Source organism: Ranitomeya imitator, chromosome 4, assembly GCF_032444005.1.
Source record: "Ranitomeya imitator isolate aRanImi1 chromosome 4, aRanImi1.pri, whole genome shotgun sequence".
Lineage (NCBI taxonomy): Eukaryota > Metazoa > Chordata > Amphibia > Anura > Dendrobatidae > Ranitomeya > Ranitomeya imitator.
The window spans coordinates 536,624,138-536,647,327 of record NC_091285.1 but is presented as its reverse complement, the minus strand read 5'-3'; the positions used below and the strand labels follow the sequence as shown (position 1 = coordinate 536,647,327).

Below are 23,190 nucleotides of genomic sequence, written 5' to 3'. Positions count from 1 at the left end.
AAGTAGACGGCCAGCTCCGCAAGTACTTGCGGCCAACACCGATAACGGCAGAACGGCAGGGGTGTCGGAACCCAGACGATCAGACATGGATGACCTATCCCAAGGATAGCCTATCAATGTAAAATAGTGGACAACCTCTTTAAAACTTTCTTATTGGTAGAGGAGTCTGCGGTGTTGTGTAAACTAGCCATATACATGAGATTTTAATCAGTTGACAAATGCAACGCCATCATATGAATGTATTTTTTCCTACTGCACTCCAAACATACTGACACAAATATATTGTGCAGAGCTGTGGGTCAGTAAATTCAGCTGACTCCTTCAAAACTGGTGACTGATCATTAATAAAAACTTAATGTAATAAAACTAGAACATCACTATATTTTTTTGGATTAGGGCCTTAAAGTGACAGAACAAGTATATTTATATGATTAAACATTTCTAAACTTGTCTAATTTCCTATGAAAATGAATACATCAATATTAATAACAAGTAATAATTTAAAAGCTGGAGTGGAAACATTTCTATAGACTATGACTCCAATCACACCAAGCTCTGACTCAACAGCCCTGATATATTGGCATAATAAGAAGGGAGGAAAAGAGCCTTTTTATATGAAGTTAGATTAAGGGTTAACTTTATATAAAACAAAGTGGTCAGAAAGGTGAAGATCTGACATGACAATTTTTGGCATTTAGCTGCTTAATCTAAATGTTGTGGTGGAGCCATCAGTAGATAGTTTGGATAGCCAACCGAGAGAGAGCAACTAGAATATCTAAAATGTCCATATAACTGGTTAATATTTATCGATGTGACATGTGAACGCGGCCTGAACAGATTGTGTATGGAGAAACAATTAAGGGTGGCTAAATAACTTTAGCTGTAATTCATTCTGCAAAGACGAGGCTTCTCCGGCAGGCACACAAAGGGTGCACTGTCTATCATAGTTGGACAATTGTTTTCAGCCATTTCAAGGTCCAGCTGTGTTCTCTAGAGAAAGAAGAGGACATTTGTAAAGCGTAAGCATGTTTCTTGTGTCATGCAGTTTGTGCGCCTTAAGTTATTTAATTGTCCTTCAGCTCATGTTACAAATCCTGGTTGCACAACATCATCAGAATCCAGTGAAGAGCAAAAAAAAAAAAACGTGAACATTAATGTACATTTGTAACTCCCCTTGTAAATTGGAGACCTGCACGTACAGCGACTTTGTCATACTCTCCTTATTGGAACAGATCTAATTAATGGAGATTATGGGAAGATCAAATTCTTGCTCGCTTCTCTGTTCCAGTAGCCTTGGTTCCAGCTGTACAAAGAGCAAGTAACATTTAGAGCAGTGTTCCCCAACGCCGGTCCTCAAGAGCCACCAACAGGTCATGTTTTCAGGATTTCCTTAGTATTGCACAGGTGATAATTGCATCATCTGCACAGGCAATAATTCCATCACCTGTGCAATACTAAGAAAATCCTGAAAACATGACCTGTTGGTGGCTCTCGAGGACCGGAGTTGGGGAACACTGATTTAGAGTTTAATAGGACCCCAAACAAGTGGCTAGAAAATTAACCCTACTGACCATGTCTTGCTCCATGGCTTATCCATATGTGGACAAATTTGTCAACCGTTAAAAGAGATAAAAACCCATATTAGTCACTGAAATAACGTGAAACTGACAAAAGAAATTCTCAATTTAACATTACTGAATATCAACTAATGAACAAAAAAATAAAAGCAATATTTGATGTTCAACAGAAAAATATAAACTAATGAAATTGGTCTAGGCAAACTGATTATACCCTTAACTTAATATTTTGTTACACAACTTTTTGAGGCAATCACTGCAAACAAAAGATTTGTTATTCTCTGTTGTGAATTCTGTGGCTGAATTCACTCCTGTGGTCACAAGTGGTACTGCAGCTTCTGGGCTTCCTCCCTCAGGTGTTCTGGTGAGCTCGTTGGCTGCTTTGTTATTTAACTCCACCTGATTCTGTCTTCCTTGCTCCTTGTCAATGTTCCAGTGTTGGATCTGAGCTTCTGGATCTTTCCTGTGGCCTGCTGCTCTGCTTAGATAAGTGCTTCTTTGCTTTTGTTGCTGTTTTTTCTGTCCAGCTTGTCTATTCGTTTTTGCTGGAAGCTCTGAGACGCAAAGGGTGTACCGCCGTGCCGTTAGTTCGGCACGGTGGGTCTTTTTGCCCCCTTTGCGTGGTTTTTTGCTTTAGGGTTTTTTGTAGACTGCAAAGTTCTCTTTGCTATCCTCGCTCTATCTAGAATATCGGGCCTCACTTTGCTGAATCTATTTCATCCCTACGTTTTGTCTTTTCATCTTGCTAACAGTCATTATATGTGGGGCGCTGCCTTTTCCTTTGGGGTATTTCTCTGAGGCAAGTCAGGCTTGTATTTCTCTCTTCAGGCTAGTCAGTTCCTCAGGCTGTGCCGAGTTGCATAGGTAGTGTCAGGCGCAATCCACAGCTGCCTTTAGTTGTGTTTAGGATAGGTTCAGGTATTGCGGTCTACAGAGATTCCACGTCTCAGAGCTCGTTCTATTGTTTTTGGGTTATTGTCAGATCACTGTATGTGCTCTGATTACTGGCACACTGTGTTACTGGATTGCCTTCATAACAATTCTCATTAAAGACTTTGCCTTCTGTCCACAGGTATTTTGACCCACTCTTCATGAGCCTTCTCCAAATTGCAATTTTCAGTTCTTTCCACAGATATTCAATAGGTAGATCATTCTTCACAGAACACCACTCCAGAATAGTCCAATGTTGTGCCCTTAAATAAAAACATCCAAGAATAGCTATGTGTTTTGTGTCATTATCTCTGAGGCCCCATGACCTGCGACTCAGACCAAGCTTTATGACACTCCAGAATACCTTGATAATCTTGAGATTTCATTGTATCCTGCACAGATTCAAGGCACCGTGTGCCAGCCCCAAAATGCAATTATAGCCTCCTCCATGTTTCACAGTAGGTACAATGTTATTTTCTTTGTACACTTCATTTTTGTGTCTGAACATAAAGATATCACTTGCCAAAAGGGTCCAGTTTTGTTGTAGCTGTCCACAGGACGCTCTCCTAAAAGCTTTATAGCTTGTAAATATGCATTTTTGCAAATTAGTTTTTTACAATAAAAGGGAATCTAGAGTGTAAGTAGGGTCTGATCTGGTTAAGCAAAATTGGTAAACATGTTTTATATGCCTACCAGATGAGGTTGTGTGTGACAAAACCAGTATATGATGTCTAATATCAGCTGATGCAGCATCCATAAGGACTCAACATACCAAGATATCAGGAAAGTGGATTTACTCTGTGCTGCTAAACTTTTAGTCAAGGATACAGGGACCAAGGAATAATAAAGTGGTTTATTGTTAACATATTTCAAAGTCATCACACTCAATCTTCAGGACAACCACATGTATGCTTCATTTTTGAGTCTGGACATAAAGCTGATGGAACTTGCCGAAAAGCTCCAGTTTTGTCTTAAAGGACATTCTCGCAGAAGCTTTATGACTTGTTAATATGCATTTTTAGCAAATTACAGACTTGTTTTTTTGTGATTTGCTTTCAACAATAGTTACCTCCTCGGTCATCTTCCATGACATCCACTTTGGCCAAGACCGTGACAGATGGTGCAACCTGACACTGATGTACCTTCACCTTGGAGGTCACCTCTAATCTCTTTGGAAGTTGTTCTTTGCTCTTTGAAGAGATGAATAAAATGAATGGTAACCAATTTGTCATCAATTTTCCTTGTGGGCACGTCCAGAGAGGTTGGCTACAGTTAGGAAGGCAAAGTTTGACCAGCTTAGAGATGCCCTTAATCTGGTAGACTGGGACAATATCCTCAGAAATAAGAATACAGATAATAAATGGGAAATGTTTAAGAACATCCTAAATAGGCAGTGTAAGCGGTTTATACCTTGTGGGAATAAAATGACTAGAAATAGGAAAAACCCAATGTGGCTAAACAAAGAAGTAAGACAGGCAATTAACAGTAAAAAGAAAGCATTTGCACTACTAAAGCAGGATGGCACAATTGAAGCTCTAAAAAACTATAGGGAGAAAAATACTTTATCTAAAAAACTAATTAAAGCTGCCAAAAAGGAAACAGAGAAGCACATTGCTAAGGAGAGTAAAACTAATCCCAAACTGTTCTTCAACTATATCAATAGTAAAAGAATAAAAACTGAAAATGTAGGCCCCTTAAAAAATAGTGAGGAAAGAATGGTTGTAGATGACGAGGAAAAAGCTAACATATTAAACACCTTCTTCTCCACGGTATTCACGGTGGAAAATGAAATGCTAGGTGAAATCCCAAGAAACAATGAAAACCCTATATTAAGGGTCACCAATCTAACCCAAGAAGAGGTGCGAAACCGGCTAAATAAGATCAAAATAGATAAATCTCCGGGTCCGGATGGCATACACCCACGAGTACTAAGAGAACTAAGTAATGTAATAGATAAACCATTATTTCTTATTTTTAGGGACTCTATAGCGACAGGGTCTGTTCCGCAGGATTGGCGCATAGCAAATGTGGTGCCAATATTCAAAAAGGGCTCTAAAAGTGAACCTGGAAATTATAGGCCAGTAAGTCTAACCTCTATTGTTGGTAAAATATTTGAAGGGTTTCTGAGGGATGTTATTCTGGATTATCTCAATGAGAATAACTGTTTAACTCCATATCAGCATGGGTTTATGAGAAATCGCTCCTGTCAAACCAATCTAATCAGTTTTTATGAAGAGGTAAGCTATAGGCTGGACCACGGTGAGTCATTGGACGTGGTATATCTCGATTTTTCCAAAGCGTTTGATACCGTGCCGCACAAGAGGTTGGTACACAAAATGAGAATGCTTGGTCTGGGGGAAATTGTGTGTAAATGGGTTAGTAACTGGCTTAGTGATAGAAAGCAGAGGGTGGTTATAAATGGTATAGTCTCTAACTGGGTCGCTGTGACCAGTGGGGTACCGCAGGGGTCAGTATTGGGACCTGTTCTCTTCAACATATTCATTAATGATCTGGTAGAAGGTTTACACAGTAAAATATCGATATTTGCAGATGATACAAAACTATGTAAAGCAGTTAATACAAGAGAAGATAGTATTCTGCTACAGATGGATCTGGATAAGTTGGAAACTTGGGCTGAAAGGTGGCAGATGAGGTTTAACAATGATAAATGTAAGGTTATACACATGGGAAGAAGGAATCAATGTCACCATTACACACTGAATGGGAAACCACTGGGTAAATCTGACAGGGAGAAGGACTTGGGGATCCTAGTTAATGATAAACTTACCTGGAGCAGCCAGTGCCAGGCAGCAGCTGCCAAGGCAAACAGGATCATGGGGTGCATTAAAAGAGGTCTGGATACACATGATGAGAGCATTATACTGCCTCTGTACAAATCCCTAGTTAGACCGCACATGGAGTACTGTGTCCAGTTTTGGGCACCGATGCTCAGGAAGGATATAATGGAACTAGAGTGAGTACAAAGGAGGGCAACAAAATTAATAAAGGGGATGGGAGAACTACAATACCCAGATAGATTAGCGAAATTAGGATTATTTAGTCTAGAAAAAAGACGACTGAGGGGCGATCTAATAACCATGTATAAGTATATAAGGGGACAATACAAATATCTCGCTGAGGATCTGTTTATACCAAGGAAGGTGACGGGCACAAGGGGGCATTCTTTGCGTCTGGAGGAGAGAAGGTTTTTCCACCAACATAGAAGAGGATTCTTTACTGTTAGGGCAGTGAGAATCTGGAATTGCTTGCCTGAGGAGGTGGTGATGGCGAACTCAGTCGAGGGGTTCAAGAGAGGCCTGGAGGTCTTCCTGGAGCAGAACAATATTGTATCATACAATTAGGTTCTGTAGAAGGACGTAGATCTGGGGATTTATTATGATGGAATATAGGCTGAACTGGATGGACAAATGTCTTTTTTCGGCCTTACTAACTATGTTACTATGTTACTTAGACCTTAAACTTTTGAATGATATGTGCAACTGTAGTAATAGGAGCATAAAGCCGCTTGGAAAGGTTACTACTAGACCACATGCCTTTAACATGTTTGTCTATTAATTTGTGTCTATTCTCCCGAGACAGCTCTCTAAGCTTTTTTGGCTCCATGTTTAGTGTGGTATATACCCATGATACCAAACAGCACAGTGACTACTTTTCACCCTCAAAAATAGGCAGATTGACTGACTACAAGTTTGGAGACAACTGTGATGTCAATTACAGGACAGACCTTAATTTGACAGTAGGGAAATGTTAAACTATTTTCCAAATTTTCTAAGGACACCATCAGTAGAATGTAAGCCCGCAAGGGCAGGGTCCTCGCCCCTCTGTATCAGTCCGTCATTGTTAGTTTGTTTACTGTATGTGATATTTGTAACTTGTATGTAACCCCTTCTCATGTACAGCACCATGGAATCAATGGTGCTATATAAATAAATAATAATAATAATTTTAGTCCAGGCCATTTACATTAGTTCATTGTTTTTTTTCTGTTGAATCACAATTCAAAAGCAAATGTCTGATATTCATTAGTTTATATTCAGTAAATATAAATTGAAAATTACTTGTCAGTTTCAAGTTATTTCCGTGACTATTGTGGATTTTTCTTACTTTAAACAGAACGATAGTAACAATTTTGTCCACATCTTATATAGACGAAGGTTGATCCAAAAGTAATGGCTCCTGTTTATTTACCGTACATGGAAACTCCAACAGATACAGAGAGTAACAACACAGAAATAGAGCAGGATTTCAGCTGCATAACATTTTTCCAGTCACCACCATTGGTTAGGCTTATTTGTCAGCAACAAACAAGAACCCGCTTGCAGTGCTGGTAGAAATCTATACCAGCAAAGGAATCCTTTGTTTTTACCAGCCAAATTTTGAAATGCACTCTGTGATCCTGACACTGGGATGGGTCTTCGCGCTATGTTTCTAGCGATCAGTTGTCTTCTCTCACCTCAACTCTAGAACGTCAAGCCTTTGGGTTTTCATGAAGTGTTCAGAACGTACAGCTCCTGTAGGCAATTTAGAGGAATCACACCCTTCCTATCCCAAAAGATTTTGCACGTCATGGTCTGCAGATGCATGTGTATTAATCAGAAATGAAAAAAACAAACAAAAAAAAAAAAACCTTTTAACTAGTCCATGTGTGCAATGGCAAAGTTTACACTCCTCTGTAGAGCCAGAATGTTGCCACTGCACATATTGACTTTGTATGGCTTCCATCTTCTATATGGTGTAGTTGTGGGCTGCAACCTGTAGGCTGGGGCCATTCTAGTTTTGGGGTTTGTGCTCCTTTAATAAATTCCATACACACAGTATGTATATACATATTGTATATTTGGCAGGGATTCTACTGGCTTCTGAATACAATTGACAACATCTGGCTCTGTCACACGCACTCTCTAGTCGGCAAACAAATGACCACTGGTGGTGGTGTGAAACCATAACTGGTAGTAAGTGGGAGGATTCCACTTCAAGTTCTTGGGTCCTTTATTAAAATCTGTAAGAAGGTCCCTTCCTACAATGTAGTATAATAGGTTCAATAAAAGGAACAGCAATAGTTTATATGCAACAGCTGAACCCCCAATAACAAAGTCTCTGTACTCTGCTGTGACTACTAGTGAGGGTGCAGTGCAACCACAGAGGAAAACAAGGCATCCCTTATATGATTACTGGTAGAAATCGTTGGCATTGCTATATTGATAGGGTGACATGAAGAATTATTCCATATGTTTGGTACACTCCAGGAGAGAGCAAGATCAGTCATTGAATACAAGCAGCTGTTCTGCAGTCACTTTCTAGGAGAACACGCCAGGGAAGCTGTGAAAGCCACATTTCCAGTAGCTTGGCAGATACTTTAAAGTATTTCTGTCAGAATAGTTCCTCAAGCAGGAGGAGAAGTCTTGTAATACACATGCAAATGGAAATTATTATAATGTATTGGATACTAGTGAGGAGTGATTTGCAGAATAACACATAAGAAAGTAGCTAGACAGGTAATGGATGGAGTATGTGTGTCACCGAGGTGTCTAGCCTCTGTGATGTAAAGCTGGGAGAAGCAGGCTCCAGCACGTATAGTGCCAAGAGGCGTTTTAATGTGCCCAAATTTTGGGTCCGGGTTTTAGGAATGACCGGAGGAACCTGGCAGGACTGGTCATTCCCAACCCCCAATCCAGGAGATGCAGCTGGTGTAAAAAGGATGCAGATCTGCTCCACAGTGGTCTGGCAGTAGAGGCGGAAACACCTCTGCGTCTTGGATCTATAAAATGTGAAGAAACCGTGATTATTTGGAGACTTGAATGGACTTAATTGTAAACAGATGACCCTTTACTTGCTGAGGACATACTTTTCTTCTAATATACCTTTATGCCGTAAAGGCTGTTTTGTTTTGCCTGGGGTCCCCCAAAGTTTATGGAGATAATAAACAATCTGTTTAGACTCAACCACATGGCCTTCTTAAGGTACCGTCACACTGAACGATATCGCTAGCGATCCGTGACGTTGCAGCGTCCTGGATAGCGATATCGTTGAGTTCGACAGGCAGCAGCAATCAGAATCCTGCTGTGCCATCGTTGGTCGGAGCAGAAAGTCCAGAACTTTATTTCGTCGCTGGACTCCCGCAGACATCGCTGAATCGGCGTGTGTGACGCCGATTCAGCGATGTCTTCACTGGTAACCAGGGTAAACATCGGGTTACTAAGCGAAGGGCCGCGCTTAGTAACCCGATGTTTACCCTGGTTACCAGCATAAACGTAAAAAAAAAAAACAAACACTACATACTTACATTCTGGTGTCTGTCTCCCGGCGCTGTGCTTCTCTGCACTGTGTAAGCCGCTCACAGTCAGTGCAGAGAAGCACAGCGCCGGGGGACAGACACCGGAATGTAAGTATGTAGTGTTTTTTTTTTTTTTACGTTTACGCTGGTAACCAGGGTAAACATCGGGTTACTAAGCGCAGCCCCGCGCTTAGTAACCCGATGTTTACCCTGGTTACCAGGGGACTTCGCATAGTTGGTCGCTGGAGAGCTGTCTGTGTGACAGCTCTCCAGTGACCACACAGCGACGCTGCAGCGATCGGGATCGTTGTCTAGATCGCTGCAGCGTCGCTAAATGTGACGGTACCTTTATACTTGTGTGAATGCTACCATGCCTGAAAGCGGGTGAAACCCTACACACTTTATACATGTTACATAAAAAAACTCTATAATATGATGATGGTAATAAGAGTAAAGTGATAGATTCCACACTTTACCCTCGTTAGGTTTTGTTCAAATCTGCGTATAAGATGGATATGTATGGTGGCCAGTGAATCAATATCATTTATAATGGGATCTGTTGAGGTTCCATTATGGTTTCCATATTTTTCAAAGCAATGCAATGAATATTTTTGTCACTAAATGATAAAATGGTATTACATTTATGAACCATCTGCAGGCTAGTTGATTACTAGATCGGCTGTTTCTCGCCTGTCCCAACTTTTTGGAGAGGTGCCCTAGAAAGGTGTTAGGCTATGTGCACACGTTGCGGACTTTGCTGCGGATTCGCAGCGGATTTGACGCTGCGGATCTGCATCTGTTTTCCATGCGTTGTACAGTACCATGTAAACGTATGAAAAACACAATCCGCAGTGCACATGCTGCAGAAAAAAACGTGGAAACGCAGCATTCTTTATTCCGCAGCATTCTTTATTCCGCAGCATGTCAATTCTTTGTGCGGATTCTGCAGCAGTTTACACCTGCTCCTCAATAGGAATCTGCAGGTGTAAAACCGCAGGTGGAATCCGCACAAAAACCGCGGTAAATCCGCAATGCAGTTTACCTGCGGATTTTGCAAAAACAGTGCGGAAACATCCGCATACCAATCCGCAAAGTGTGCACATAGCCTTTCTCACTTGTCCTTACTCCAGGCCTTGCTCCCTTGACAGTCCTTAAGGGCCACCAACAGTGCATGTTTTCAGGATTTCCTAAAGGTACCTTCACACATAACGATATCGTTAACGATATCGTTGCAATGTTACGCTTTTTTGTGACGTAGCAACGATCTCGCTAACGATCTCCTTATGTGTGACAGCGACCAACGATCAGGCCCCTGCTGGGAGATCGTTGGTCACTGGGAATGATCAGGACCTTTTTTTGGTCGCTTATCACCCGCTGTCATCGCTGGATCGGCGTGTGTGATGCCGATCCAGCGATGTGTTCACTTGTAACCAGGGTAAACATTGGGTTACTAAGTGCAGGGCTGCGCTTAGTAACCCGATATTTACCCTGGTTACCATTGTAAAAGTAAAAAAAAAAAAAAAAAAACACTACATACTTACATTCCGATGTTTGTCACGTCCCCCGGCGTCAGCTTCCCTCCCTGCACTGACTGTCAGCGCCGCCGGCCGTAAAGCAGAGCACAGCGGTGACGTCACCGCTGTGCTCTGGCTCTGCTTTACGGCCGGCGGCGCTGACAGTCAGTGCAGGGAGGGAAGTTGACGCCGGGGGACGTGACAAACATCGGAATGTAAGTATGTAGTGTTTTTTTTTTTTTTCATGGAGCCAAGAACTGACAGGCAGGTAGTTGCTAACTAACTACCTGCCTGTTCTGCCCAGTGTTGGTTCAGAGCAAGCACAGACCGCTCCGCTCCTGCCAGCGATTCTGCTATTCCACATGAAGAGAGCAGCTCATCATCTTCCGGGCTGCTCTATGGGGCAGGACTGTCAACAGTGGTCCGACACCATGCGGTGCCCACACTCACTGCTGGAAGGTATCTTTGTTCTATATAGTTGGTTACCTGTCCAATGTACACCTACCTGCCTCAGCTTATCTCTTGTTCGCTGTCCTGCTCATCCTACTGCTCTAGTCCTGGCTGATGCACGTGTTTAAGAAATAGAGAGTCTGTCACCAGCTGAGCTCAATTTCAGTGAGGGTATGTGCACAAGTTCAGGTTTTTTCGCGTTTTTTTCATGATAAAAACCGCATTAGAAACTGCAGACATATGCATCCTATCATTTAGAATGCATTCTGCAATTTTTGTGCACATGATTCGTTTTTTTCCATGAAAAAACGCATTGCGGTAAAAAAAAGCAGCATGTTTATTAATTTTGCGTTTTTTTCGCGTTTTTCCCACTATTCTATGCATTTGGAAAAAACGCATCAAAAACGCCCCAAAAAAAAAAAAAAAACGCGAAAAAAACGCAGGTTTTTGTCAGGAAAATTTCTGCCAGAAATCCTGACGTGTGCATATAGCCTGAGGGTTCATCTGCTGAGGCTAGCCCTGAACTCCAAAAAGGGGCGCGTGTCCTCCATTATAATACAGTGGAGGTTTTGCAGATGTTCTGCTGTTTCATTCAATCTCTATAGCACCATTTGTAAGAAACTATTGTAAGATTTTATGGTTCCAAAAATCTACGGTTCAGAAACTTCTCTAATGAGGGGAAACTCTCAGAAGCTTGTAGGAATGGAACATAAGCTTCCTTGCTGATATTCTTACTTGTTTAAGAATATCGACTGAGGCTATGTGCACACGCTCAGGTTTTTTCGCTGTTTTTTTGCGGTAGAAACGCTATAAAAACTCATTAAAAACGCATACATTATGTATTCTATCATTTAGAATGCATTCTGCATGTTATGTGCACATGGATGCTTTTTTTTCCGCGAAAAAAAACGCATTGTGGTGAAAAAATGAGCATGTTCATTATTTTTGCGGATTTTCTGCGTTTTTCCCGCAATTCTATGCATTTGGGAAAAACGCGTCAAAATCGCGGTAAAATCGCATGTGGATTTCTGGCAGAAATGTCCGGTTTTTGTCAGGAAAATTTCTGCAATAAATCCTGATGTGTGCACATACCCTGAGTCTTAATTAACCCCTTAGCGACCGCCGATACGCCTTTTAACGGCGGCCGCTAAGGGTACTTAAACCACAGCGCCGTTAAATAACGGCGCTGTGGAAAAAGTGAATAGCGCCCCCCAGAGTTGGATTTTCTCCGGGGTCTCGGCTGCCGGGGGTAGCCGAGACCCCAGACAACATGATTCGGGGGGTTTTTAACCGACCCCGCATTTGCGATCGCCGGTAATTAAACGTTTACCGGCGATCGCAAAAAAAAAAAAACGCGATCTCTTTAATTTCTCTGTCCTCCGATGTGATCGCACATCGGAGGACAGAGAAAAGGGGTCCCAGGTAGCCCCCCAATACTCACCTATCTCCCCCGATGCTCCTCGTGTCTCCCGGTGGGCGCCGTCATCTTCAAAATGGCGGGCGCATGCGCAGTGCGCCTGCCGGCCGGCACCGGGAGAATCTTTGGGGTCTCGGCTGCCGGGGGTAGCCGAGACCCCAAAGAACATGATCGGGGTCGGTTTTACCGACCCCTGTTTTGCGATCACCGGTAATTAACTGTTTACCGGCGATCGCAAAAAAAAAAAAAAAAAAAAGTAAAGTGTAATTCTCTGTCCTCTGATGTGATCGCACATCAGAGGACAGAGAAATATGGGGATTCGGGGACCCTAGCATACTCACCTGTGTCCCTGGGTCCTCCTGCTGCTCCTCCTGGCTGCCGGGGAAAAGAAAATGGCGGGCGCATGCGCAGAGCGCCCGCCATCTGTCTCCATCTGCTGGCCGGCAGGAGAACAGCATTTGGGGCTAAAATTAGGGTTAGGGTTAGGGCTAGGGTTAGGGCTAGGGGTAGGGTTAGGACTAGGGGTAGGGCTAGGGTTAGGGCTAGGGCTAAATTTAGGGTTAGGGTTGGGGCTAAATTTAGGGTTAGGCTTCTTTCACACTTACGTTGGTACGGGGCCGTCGCAATGCGTCGGCCCGACATACCGACGCACGTTGTGAAAATTGTGCACAACGTGGGCAGCTGATGTAGTTTTTCAACGCAGCCGCTGCCCAATCTATGTCTTGGGGAGGAGGGGGCGGAGTTACGGCAACGCATGCGCGGTCAGAAATGGCGGATGCGACGTACAAAAAAAACGTTTCATTGAACGTTTTTTGTGCCGACGGTCCGCCAAAACACAACTGATCCAGTGCACGACAGACGCGACGTGTGGCCATCCATCATGATCCGTCGGCAATACAAGTCTATGGGCAAAAAACGCATCCTGCGGGCACATTTGCAGGATCTGTTTCTTGTCCAAAACGACGGATTGCGACGGATGCCAAACGACGCAAGTGTGAAAGTAGCCTTAGGGCTAGGGTTAGGGTTGGGGCTAAAGTTAGGGTTAGAGTTGGTATTAGGGTTAGGGTTGGTATTAGGGTTAGGGTTGGCATTAGGGTTAGGTTTGGGATTAGGGTTAGGGTTAAGGTTAGGGTTGTGATTAGGGGTGTATTGGGATTAGGGTTAGGTTTGAGGTTAGGGTTGAGATTAGGATTAGGGGTGTGTTGGATTTAGGGTTTTGATTAGGGTTATGGTTAGGGTTGACATTAGGGTTGTTTTGGGGTAAGGGTTGTGATTATGGTTAGGGTTAGTGATTAGGATTATGGATCAGGTTGGGATTAGGGTTAGGGGTGTGTTGGGGTTAGGGTTGGAGCTAGAATTGGGGGGTTTCCACTGTTTAGGCACATCAGGGGCTCTCCAAACGCGACATGGCGTCCGATCTTAATTCCAGCCAATTCTACATTGAAAAAGTAAAACGGCGCTCCTTCTCTTCCAAGCTCTGCGGTGCGCCCAAACAGTGGTTTACCCCCACATATTGGGTATCGACGTACTCAGGAGAAATTGCACAACAACTTTAGTGGTCTAATTTCTCCTGTTACCCTTGTGAAAATAAAAATTTGTGGGCAAAAAGATCATATTTGTAGAAAAAATGTGATTTTTTTTTTCACGGCTCTACGTTATAAACTTCTGTGAAGCACATGGGGGTTCAAAGTGCTCACCGCACATCTAGATAAGTTCCTTAAGGGGTCTAGTTTCCAAAATGGTGTCACTTGTGGGGTTTCCACTGTTTAGGCACATCAGGGGCTCTCCAAACGCGACATGGCGTCCGATCTCAATTCCAGCCAATTCTACATTGAAAAAGTAAAACGGCACTCCTTCTCTTCCAAGCTCTGCGGTGCACCCAAAAAGTGGTTTACCCCCACATATGGGGTATTGGCGTATTCAGGAGAAATTGCATAACAAAACTTATGGTTACATTTCTGTTTTTACACATGTGAAAAGAAAAAAAATGGTTCTGAATTAAGATGTTTTCAAAACAAAGTTAAATGTTCATTTTTTCCTTCCATATTGTTTCAGTTCCTGTGAAGCACGTAAAGGGTTAATAAACTTCTTGAATGTGGTTTTGAGCACCTTGAGGGGTGTAGTTTTTAGAATGGTGTCACACTTCGTTATTTTCTATCATATAGACCCCTCAAAATGACTTCAAATGTGATGTGGTCCCTAAAAAAAAATGGTGTTGTAAAAATGAGAAATTGCTGGTCAACTTTTAACCCTTATAACTCCCTAACAAAAAAAAAATTTGTTTCCAAAATTGTGCTGATCTAAAGTAGACATGTGGGAAATGTTATTTATTAACTATTTTTCGTGACATATCTCTCTGATTTAAGGGCATAAAAATACGAAGTTTGAAAATTGCTAAATTTTAAAAATTTTAGCCATATTTCCGTTTTTTTCATAAATAATCGCAAGTAATATCGAAGAAATGTTACCACTAACATGAAGTACAATATGTCACGAAAAAACAATCTCAGAATCAGCGGGATCCGTTGAAGCGTTCCAGAGTTATAACCTCATAAAGTGACAGTGGTCAGAATTGCAAAAATTGGCTTGGTCATTAAGTACCAAATTGGCTCTGTTACTAAGGGGTTAAAGCTGGGTAGTTTCCATACTGTCAGAATTCTGCTCTTTTGTAGCAGAGTTTGTTCACACGCTGCTATTTTGGATGGGGGGGGACAAACAGCATTTTAGGCTATGTGCACACATTGCAGATTTTACTGCGGGTCCGCAGCAGCTTTCCATGCATTTACAGTACAATGTAAACCTATGGAAAACGCAATCCGCAGTGCCCATGCTGCGGAAAAAAAACGTGCGGAAAGGTGTAACGTGGGTTACGTTCCACAGCATGTCAATTCTTTGTGCGGATTCCACAGTGGTTTACACCTGCTCCACAATAGGAATCCCCAGGTGTAAAACTGCAGGTGGAATCCGCACAAATTCCGCATAAAAACCGCAGTAAATCCGCAGGTAAAACGCAGTGCCTTTTACCTGCAGATTTCTCAAATCCGCAGCGGAAAAATCCATGCGCACATACGCTAAATGTTAGGCCTCAGTCACATGTTCAGGACTCTTCCTGTAAATAAAACTCAGTCAGATTTGAATCTGCATTTTGGATCTGAGTGTCAGCAGTGTTTCAGTTTTTACTATCAGTGATTTTCATACATAAAAAAAAAAACAACAAAAAATACACTGATCTGCGTACAGCTCCATAGATGATAATAGGTAAGTGTTCTGTGAAGACCATGAAACTCCATGGAACTCCTCCTGTTTACAGTCTTGAGGCAGTGGGAAAGTGGAAGACAAGTCCCATGTACCAGAGACTAGAGTTGGGAAAATTTTTCAAAATTTGGTTCCGATTACTATTGGCGGTGAGTATGGTTTTTGCAATATTCGCCGAACATGTTCGGAACTGATCAAACATATTCGGCACAAACAGGGCACCAATATTGCACAAATATGGAAAATTCAGATTCGACGACCGATTCCAAACAAATTCACTCAACTCTGCTAGAGACTGGGGGGTCCCAGTCAGTTACCACCTATCCAGTGGGGAGGTTATAACTTGTATTGTCTGGAAATCCTTTTTAATATATTATCAGCTAAATAGACGAAGTGTATTACAGACACTAAAGAAACCACTAATTAATGCAACGCCAATCTGCGAATGTTTACTTCCAAAATATCCATACAATTACCATCGAAAACTGGAAATACAAAAGACTGAAGGCAGAACTTAGTGATGACACAGAGCACTTAAGAGAATTAGGGGCCAGTAATGTACTGACTGGCTTTACAGTCTAGACAGGATTATGTGGCTATTAAGGTCCATGGCAATAGATAACAGGTCGGAGAGGAGACTTCCTCCTGTGGGTGATACTGTGCCCAGTGGGCACATTCCCTGCATGTTAAACTGGGTGATACTGTGAGGCTGTGCCCGGTGGTGTTACACTGGGTGATACTGTGAGGCTGTGCCCGGTGGTGTTACACTGGGTGATACTGTGAGGCTGTGCCCGGTGGGCACGTTCCCTGCGTGTTACACTGGGTGATACCGTGAGGCTGTGCCTGGCAGGCACGTTCCCTGCGTGTTACACTGGGTGATACCGTGAGGCTGTGCCCGGTGGGCAGGTACCCTGCGTGTTACACTGGGTGATACCGTGAGGCTGTGTCCGGTGGGCACGTTCCCTGCGTGTTACACTGGGTGATACCGTGAGGCTGTGTCCGGTGGGCACGTTCCCTGCGTGTTACACTGGCACACTGTGCGATTGGTTCCTGGAATGAGAAGCACAGATGCGGGTACATCACTGTATTACTAAGCAGAATATCAGGTCGGTGCTTGCTGATCGCTCCCATAGGCTGCTGGGCTGCCAGCATGAGCTCATTCTCTCACACACAACGCCCATTACATGATGCTAGAAAACAAACTCCCTCTCCCACCGGAGACCCGGCCATAATAAACTCTTCTGCTTTCTTTTATAATCCCACGTCTGGGGCATCACATTACTATTGTCCTGATACTACTGTTTGTTATACTCAATATAAGCAAGAAAAAGGGAAATAAATATCCCACTAATTACATTTATTAGCATCTAGTTAATCATTATGTATTAGTTCTCTATACAGCGGCACATCCACATCTATCCAAGGACAAAGATCCAAAAGCTTATATCCCCCATATGAAGTTGTTCTCTGTTATCAGCCATTCCTGGCTGAACGCCACTGACCCCACAGTGATCAGCACTGTATCTCATATAGAGAAATATTTATTATTTTAGTAAATAAACATTTTTTATATAAACTCCAGGGCCCTTTAACCCTTTCAGTATTAGATTTCACTGCAGGATGCTTCATGTACAAGTCATGCTGCCGCAGGCCGGGCGCGTATATTGATCACTAATGATTCCAGCAGACGGGTAAAACTGGTATTCCTTGGAAACAATCCTAAACTAAGAAACAAATCGCACCTCCTCCCTAATCTGGTGCGTCGCTGCTTCAATCGGTCTTCGCTCCCAAAGTAACCAGGGGTGGCGATCACAACAACGGCTGAAGTCATTTAGGGCCAAATAATGAATGGAGAGAAAGACTTGGCTGCCGTTCAGATCTTGGGGCGCTGATCCGAACACTGACTCCGTACAGGCAGCCGCTGCTTTGTCAGATGGGTCATTAGGTGTTACCACCTGTCCTGGCAAAACTGCTTCTATATACCCCTTATATACTCAGGGAAGGGTCTCTGTGCAGGAGCACCAGGTACAAGGCTCATATAAGGAGACTAGATGGTGGCCCGATTCTAACGCATCGGGTATTCTAGAATATGTATGTATGTATGTATGTATGTATGTATGTATGTATGTATGTATGTATGTATGTATGTATAGCAGCCACATAGTATATAGCACAGGCCATGTAGTATACAGCAGACAAATACTACGTGGCCTGTCCTATATACTATGTGGCTGCTATATACAAACATACATACATACTGTAGAATATCCGATGCATTAATACAGCATATAACACAGCCCACGCACTATATAACACAGGCGACGTACTACATAACACAGCCCACGTAATATATAGCACAGCCCACGTAATATATAACACTGGCCAGGTCGTATATAGCAGCCACGCAGTATCGAACACAGCCCACGCAGTATTTAGCAGTGTGGGCACCATATCCCTGTTAAAAAAAAAAAAATTAAAATAAAAAATAGTTATATACTCACCCGCCGGGATCCAATCCAGCGAAGCGCTGGCAATGCGCGCGCGGCTGCAACCATCTTTCGTTCCCAGGATGCATTGCGAAATTACCCAGATCACTTAGCGGTCTCGCGAGACCGCTAAGTCTTCTGGGTAATTTCACAATGCATCTCTGAGAACGGAAGATGGCAGAGGCCGCGCGCGGCTCGGCGGACTACAGAGGGTGAGAATAGCAGGTTTTTTTTTATTATTATTATTTTTAACATTACGTGTTTTTACTCTTGATGCTGCATAGGCAGCAGCAATAGTAAAAAGTTGGGGAAACACAGGGTTAATAGCAGCGGTAGCGGTGTGCGTTACCCGCAGCATAACGCGGTCCGTTACCGCCGGCATTAACCCTGTGTGAGCGGTGACCGGAGGGGAGTATGCGGGCGCCAGGCACTGACTGCAGGGGAGTAGGGAGGGACTAATCGGACTGTGCCCGTCGCTGATTGGTCATGGCAGCCATGACAGGCAGCTGACGAGACCAATCAGCGACGCGGGATTTCCGTTACAGAAGTTAGGCTACGTTCAGACTAGCGTTATGCGCCGCTGCGTCGGCGACGCAACGCACAACGCACGCAAAAACGCGGCAAAACGCACACAAAAACGCTGCGTTTTGCGACGCGTGCGTCGTTTTTTGCCGAAAATCGGACGCAAGAAAAATGCAACTTGTTGCGTTTTCTTGGTCCGACGCTTGCGGCAAAAAAGACGCATTTGTCGCAAAACGCAACAAACAAAAATGCATGCGTCCCCCATGTTAAACATAGGGGCGCATGACGCGTGCGTCGCCGCTGCGTCGCCCGACGCTAACCCGACGCACACTAGCACAACGCTAGTCTGAACGTAGCCTTACAGACAGACAAACGGAAGTACCCCTTAGACAATTATATATGTAGATTATATCCAATAGTAGGTAGGTGGCAGCAACGCAACATCCCGGAGTGGCTGATAACAGAAAGCAATAGACTGCTCATCGGCACAGTAAGCATGCTGAAGTGTACTGCCCCTTTAAGTATATGTTAGAAATCACGGGCACAGATTAATGTCAGCTGCAGTAAGAGATATATATATATATATATAGTGAGAGGGGCAGAAGAGCTCTCATCTCTGCGGGTCATCCAGTGTCAGACATAGCCCGGCACAGGACTGTGACACTGGGGAAGGCAGCAGAAGTGGCCCGGTGACCGAGGACGGCCCGCTCCCGACACTTACCGTCCACCTGGAGAAAAGCGCAGAAAGTGAGTAAAGTGCGGAGAAGTGCCCCGGGGCCGCGCATGGTGCCTCCGCCGTCCGCTCGCTGGATCTTCGCTGTTCCGGGAGGATTTCGCTCGGGACTGTTCTCTGAGGCTGAGATTGCGGATTAGAGTCATGTGACCGCGGGGCTGCACCAATCAGCGCGGGTTGTGAGGCAGAGGAGGCCGCGGCGCTGTGGAGACAGTGCGGGAGGGGGGGGCGGGAGGATTGTTGTGTCTGCGGCGGCCGCGGCGTCTGTCGGTCACAGGTGTGAACACCGCACAGTGCCGGGAGACGGACACCGCACCTGGTGCTGCAGGCAGGGAGGAAACACTGTTCCTACTCCCATCATTTGTACTTTTAGTTACACAAAAGCTTCTTCTGCTGTGGAACTACGAGTCCCAGCATTCCATAAAGAGACAGTTTCTTGCTGCTCGTTCACACCACGTATAAAAGCACGGGAATGTGCGATACATGAAATGTGAATAGCATAAGGACGCGTGAAATCTATGGAAAAACACATGAGATGCTTAGCACAAAATCTGGCCAAAAAATGTGAGCCCATCCACCAACATCAAGGTAATGTCAGATCGGATGGGTCCCTGACCTGACTGCCTAATGTGAACACTTAGGCCGGCTTCACACTCAGCGTATGAAAATACGGTCCGTATATTACGGCCGTAATACGCTGAAAAGTCCCGAAAATAGTGGTCCGTAGCTCCTCCGTAGGCAGGGTGTGTCACCGTTTTTTGCACATGGCATCCTCCGTATGTAATCCGTATGGCATCCGTACTGCGTGGTTTTCTCGCAGGCTTGCAAAACCAACATACCGCTATAGAAGTGATCCATGTGTCCCAAAAAGAAAAAAATATGTAATATATATATATATATATATATGTGTCAGTGAGACACATACAGTGGGGCAAAAAAGTATTTAGTCAGTCAGCAATAGTGCAAGTTCCACCACTTAAAAAGATGAGAGGCGTCTGTAATTTATATCATAGGTAGACCTCAACTATGGGAGACAAACTGAGAAAAAATAATCCAGAAAATCACATTGTCTGTTTTTTTATCATTTTTTTTGCATATTATGGTGGAAAATAAGTATTTGGTCAGAAACAAACAATCAAGATTTCTGGCTCTCACAGACCTGTAACTTCTTCTTTAAGAGTCTCCTCTTTCCTCCACTCATTACCTGTAGTAATGGCACCTGTTTAAACTTGTTATCAGTATAAAAAGACACCTGTGCACACCCTCAAACAGTCTGACTCCAAACTCCACTATGGTGAAGACCAAAGAGCTGTCAAAGGACACCAGAAACAAAATTGTAGCCCTGCACCAGGCTGGGAAGACTGAATCTGCAATAGCCAACCAGCTTGGAGTGAAGAAATCAACAGTGGGAGCAATAATTAGAAAATGGAAGACATACAAGACCACTGATAATCTCCCTCGATCTGGGGCTCCACGCAAAATCCCACCCCGTGGGGTCAGAATGATCACAAGAACGGTGAGCAAAAATCCCAGAACCACGCGGGGGGACCTAGTGAATGAACTGCAGAGAGCTGGGACCAATGTAACAAGGCCTACCATAAGTAACACACTACGCCACCATGGACTCAGATCCTGCAGTGCCAGACGTGTCCCACTGCTTAAGCCAGTACATGTCCGGGCCCGTCTGAAGTTTGCTAGAGAGCATTTGGATGATCCAGAGGAGTTTTGGGAGAATGTCCTATGGTCTGATGAAACCAAACTGGAACTTTTTGGTAGAAACACAACTTGTCGTGTTTGGAGGAAAAAGAATACTGAGTTGCATCCATCAAACACCATACCTACTGTAAAGCATGGTGGTGGAAACATCATGCTTTGGGGCTGTTTCTCTGCAAAGGGGCCAGGACGACTGATCCGGATACATGAAAGAATGAATGGGGCCATGTATCGTGAGATTTTGAGTGCAAACCTCCTTCCATCAGCAAGGGCATTGAAGATGAAATGTGGCTGGGTCTTTCAACATGACAATGATCCAAAGCACACAGCCAGGGCAACGAAGGAGTGGCTTCGTAAGAAGCATTTCAAGGTCCTGGAGTGGCCTAGCCAGTCTCCAGATCTCAACCCTATAGAAAACCTTTGGAGGGAGTTGAAAGTCCATGTTGCCAAGCGAAAAGCCAAAAACATCACTGCTCTAGAGGAGATCTGCATGGAGGAATGGGCCAACATACCAACAACAGTGTGTGGCAACCTTGTGAAGACTTACAGAAAACGTTTGACCTCTGTCATTGCCAACAAAGGATATATTACAAAGTATTGAGATGAAATTTTGTTTCTGACCAAATACTTATTTTCCACCATAATATGCAAATAAAATGTTAAAAAAACAGACAATGTGATTTTCTGGATTTTTTTTTCTCAGTTTGTCTCCCATAGTTGAGGTCTACCTATGATGTAAATTACAGACGCCTCTCATCTTTTTAAGTGGTGGAACTTGCACTATTGCTGACTGACTAAATACTTTTTTGCCCCACTGTATATGTATACATATTAATATTTATTCCAGCGCTATACAGCTTGAAAGCCGGTAATTCAATTACCGGCTTTTTCCTTCTCCTTCCTAAAACCCGACATGATTTGAGACATGGTTTACATACAGTAAACCATGTCTTCTCTCCATTTTTTTTGCAGATTCCACACTACTAATGTCAGTAGTGTGTATCTGCAAAATTTGGCCGTTCTAGCTCTTAAAATAAAGGGTTAAATGGCGGAAAAAATTGGTGTGGGCTCCAGCGCAATTTTCTCCGCCAGAGTAGTAAAGCCAGTGACTGAGGGCAGATATTAATAGCTCCCAGGCTTTCTAGGAAAGTTCCCACGATCTATGAACAGCCAGCAGAGGGCGCCTCACCGCAAATGAAGCTAAATATAGATCATTGATCTATATTTAGCCTCATTCCCCGGGGTTTTGCAGCAAGGAGCAGCCTGCATTAGCGGAACTCCTTGCTGCAAAATGTTTTAACCCCTTCAGAAGGATTTACATCGTTGGACGTTACAGATCTGCGGAGGGTAAGTATATTGTTGGTTTATTATGTTTTTTTACTTACAGAACGAGGGTCTTCAGTGACTGGATTGGGCGTAGAATAAAATACTCCAACAACCATTGTTTTTATTTCATTAAAATAATTTTAAATAATGTGTTTGTGTTTTATTTAACCCTATACTACAATTGGATTAATAATGGATAGGTGTCATAATTGACACCTCTCCATTATTAATTTGGCTTAATGTCACCTTACAATAGCAAGGTGGCATTAACCCTTCATTACCCCATATCCCACCGCTACACGGGAATGGGAAGAGAGTGGCCAAGTGCCAGAATAGGCGCATCTTCCAGATGTGCCTTTTCTGGGGTGGCTGGGGGCAGATATTTTTAGCCAGGGGGGGGGGGGCCAATAACCGTGGACCCTCTCCAGGCTATTAATATCTGCCCTCAGTCACTGGCTTTACTACTCTGGCGGAGAAAATTGCGCGGGAGCCCACGCCAATTTTTTCCGCCATTTAACCCTTTATTTTAAGAGCTAGAACGGCCAAATTTTGCAGATACACACTACTGACATTAGTAGTGTGGAATCTGCAAAAAAAAATGGAGAGAAGACATGGTTTCCTGTATGTAAATCATGTCTCAAATCATGTCGGGTTTAGGAAGGAGAAAGAAAAAGCCGGTAATTGAATTACCGGCTTTCAAGCTGTATAGCGCTGGAATAAATATTAATATATATACATATATGTGTCTCACTGACATATATATATATATACCTATTCTATGTGTACACATTTATTCTACCTATTCTTCTGTAAGCTGTCAGTGTGATTTTACTGTACACCGCACTGAATTGCCGGCTTTTCTCTCTAACAGCGCTGCGTATTTCTCGCAAGTCACACTGCTTGTCCGTGTGTAATCCGTATTTTTCACGCTTCCATAGACTTTCATTGGCGTATTTCTTGCGCAGTACGGTG

At 43.5% G+C, this 23,190-nt stretch overlaps 1 protein-coding gene across 2 annotated transcripts in view; it reads right to left on the bottom strand.

Moving 5' to 3' along the window:
- The window catches only part of MFGE8 (milk fat globule EGF and factor V/VIII domain containing), a 63,812-nt gene extending 44,468 nt beyond the window's left edge, over positions 1 to 19,344 (bottom strand). The window contains exon 1 of one of the 2 annotated variants that reach the window (XM_069766225.1): positions 19,168 to 19,344. In XM_069766225.1, coding sequence (XP_069622326.1) covers positions 19,168 to 19,231 — 64 coding nt within the window. In that variant the 5' untranslated portion in view covers positions 19,232 to 19,344. The remainder of the gene's footprint in view (positions 1 to 19,167) is intronic. The other variant, XM_069766226.1, reaches the window with a different exon arrangement.
- Positions 19,345 to 23,190: the final 3,846 nt, after the last annotated feature.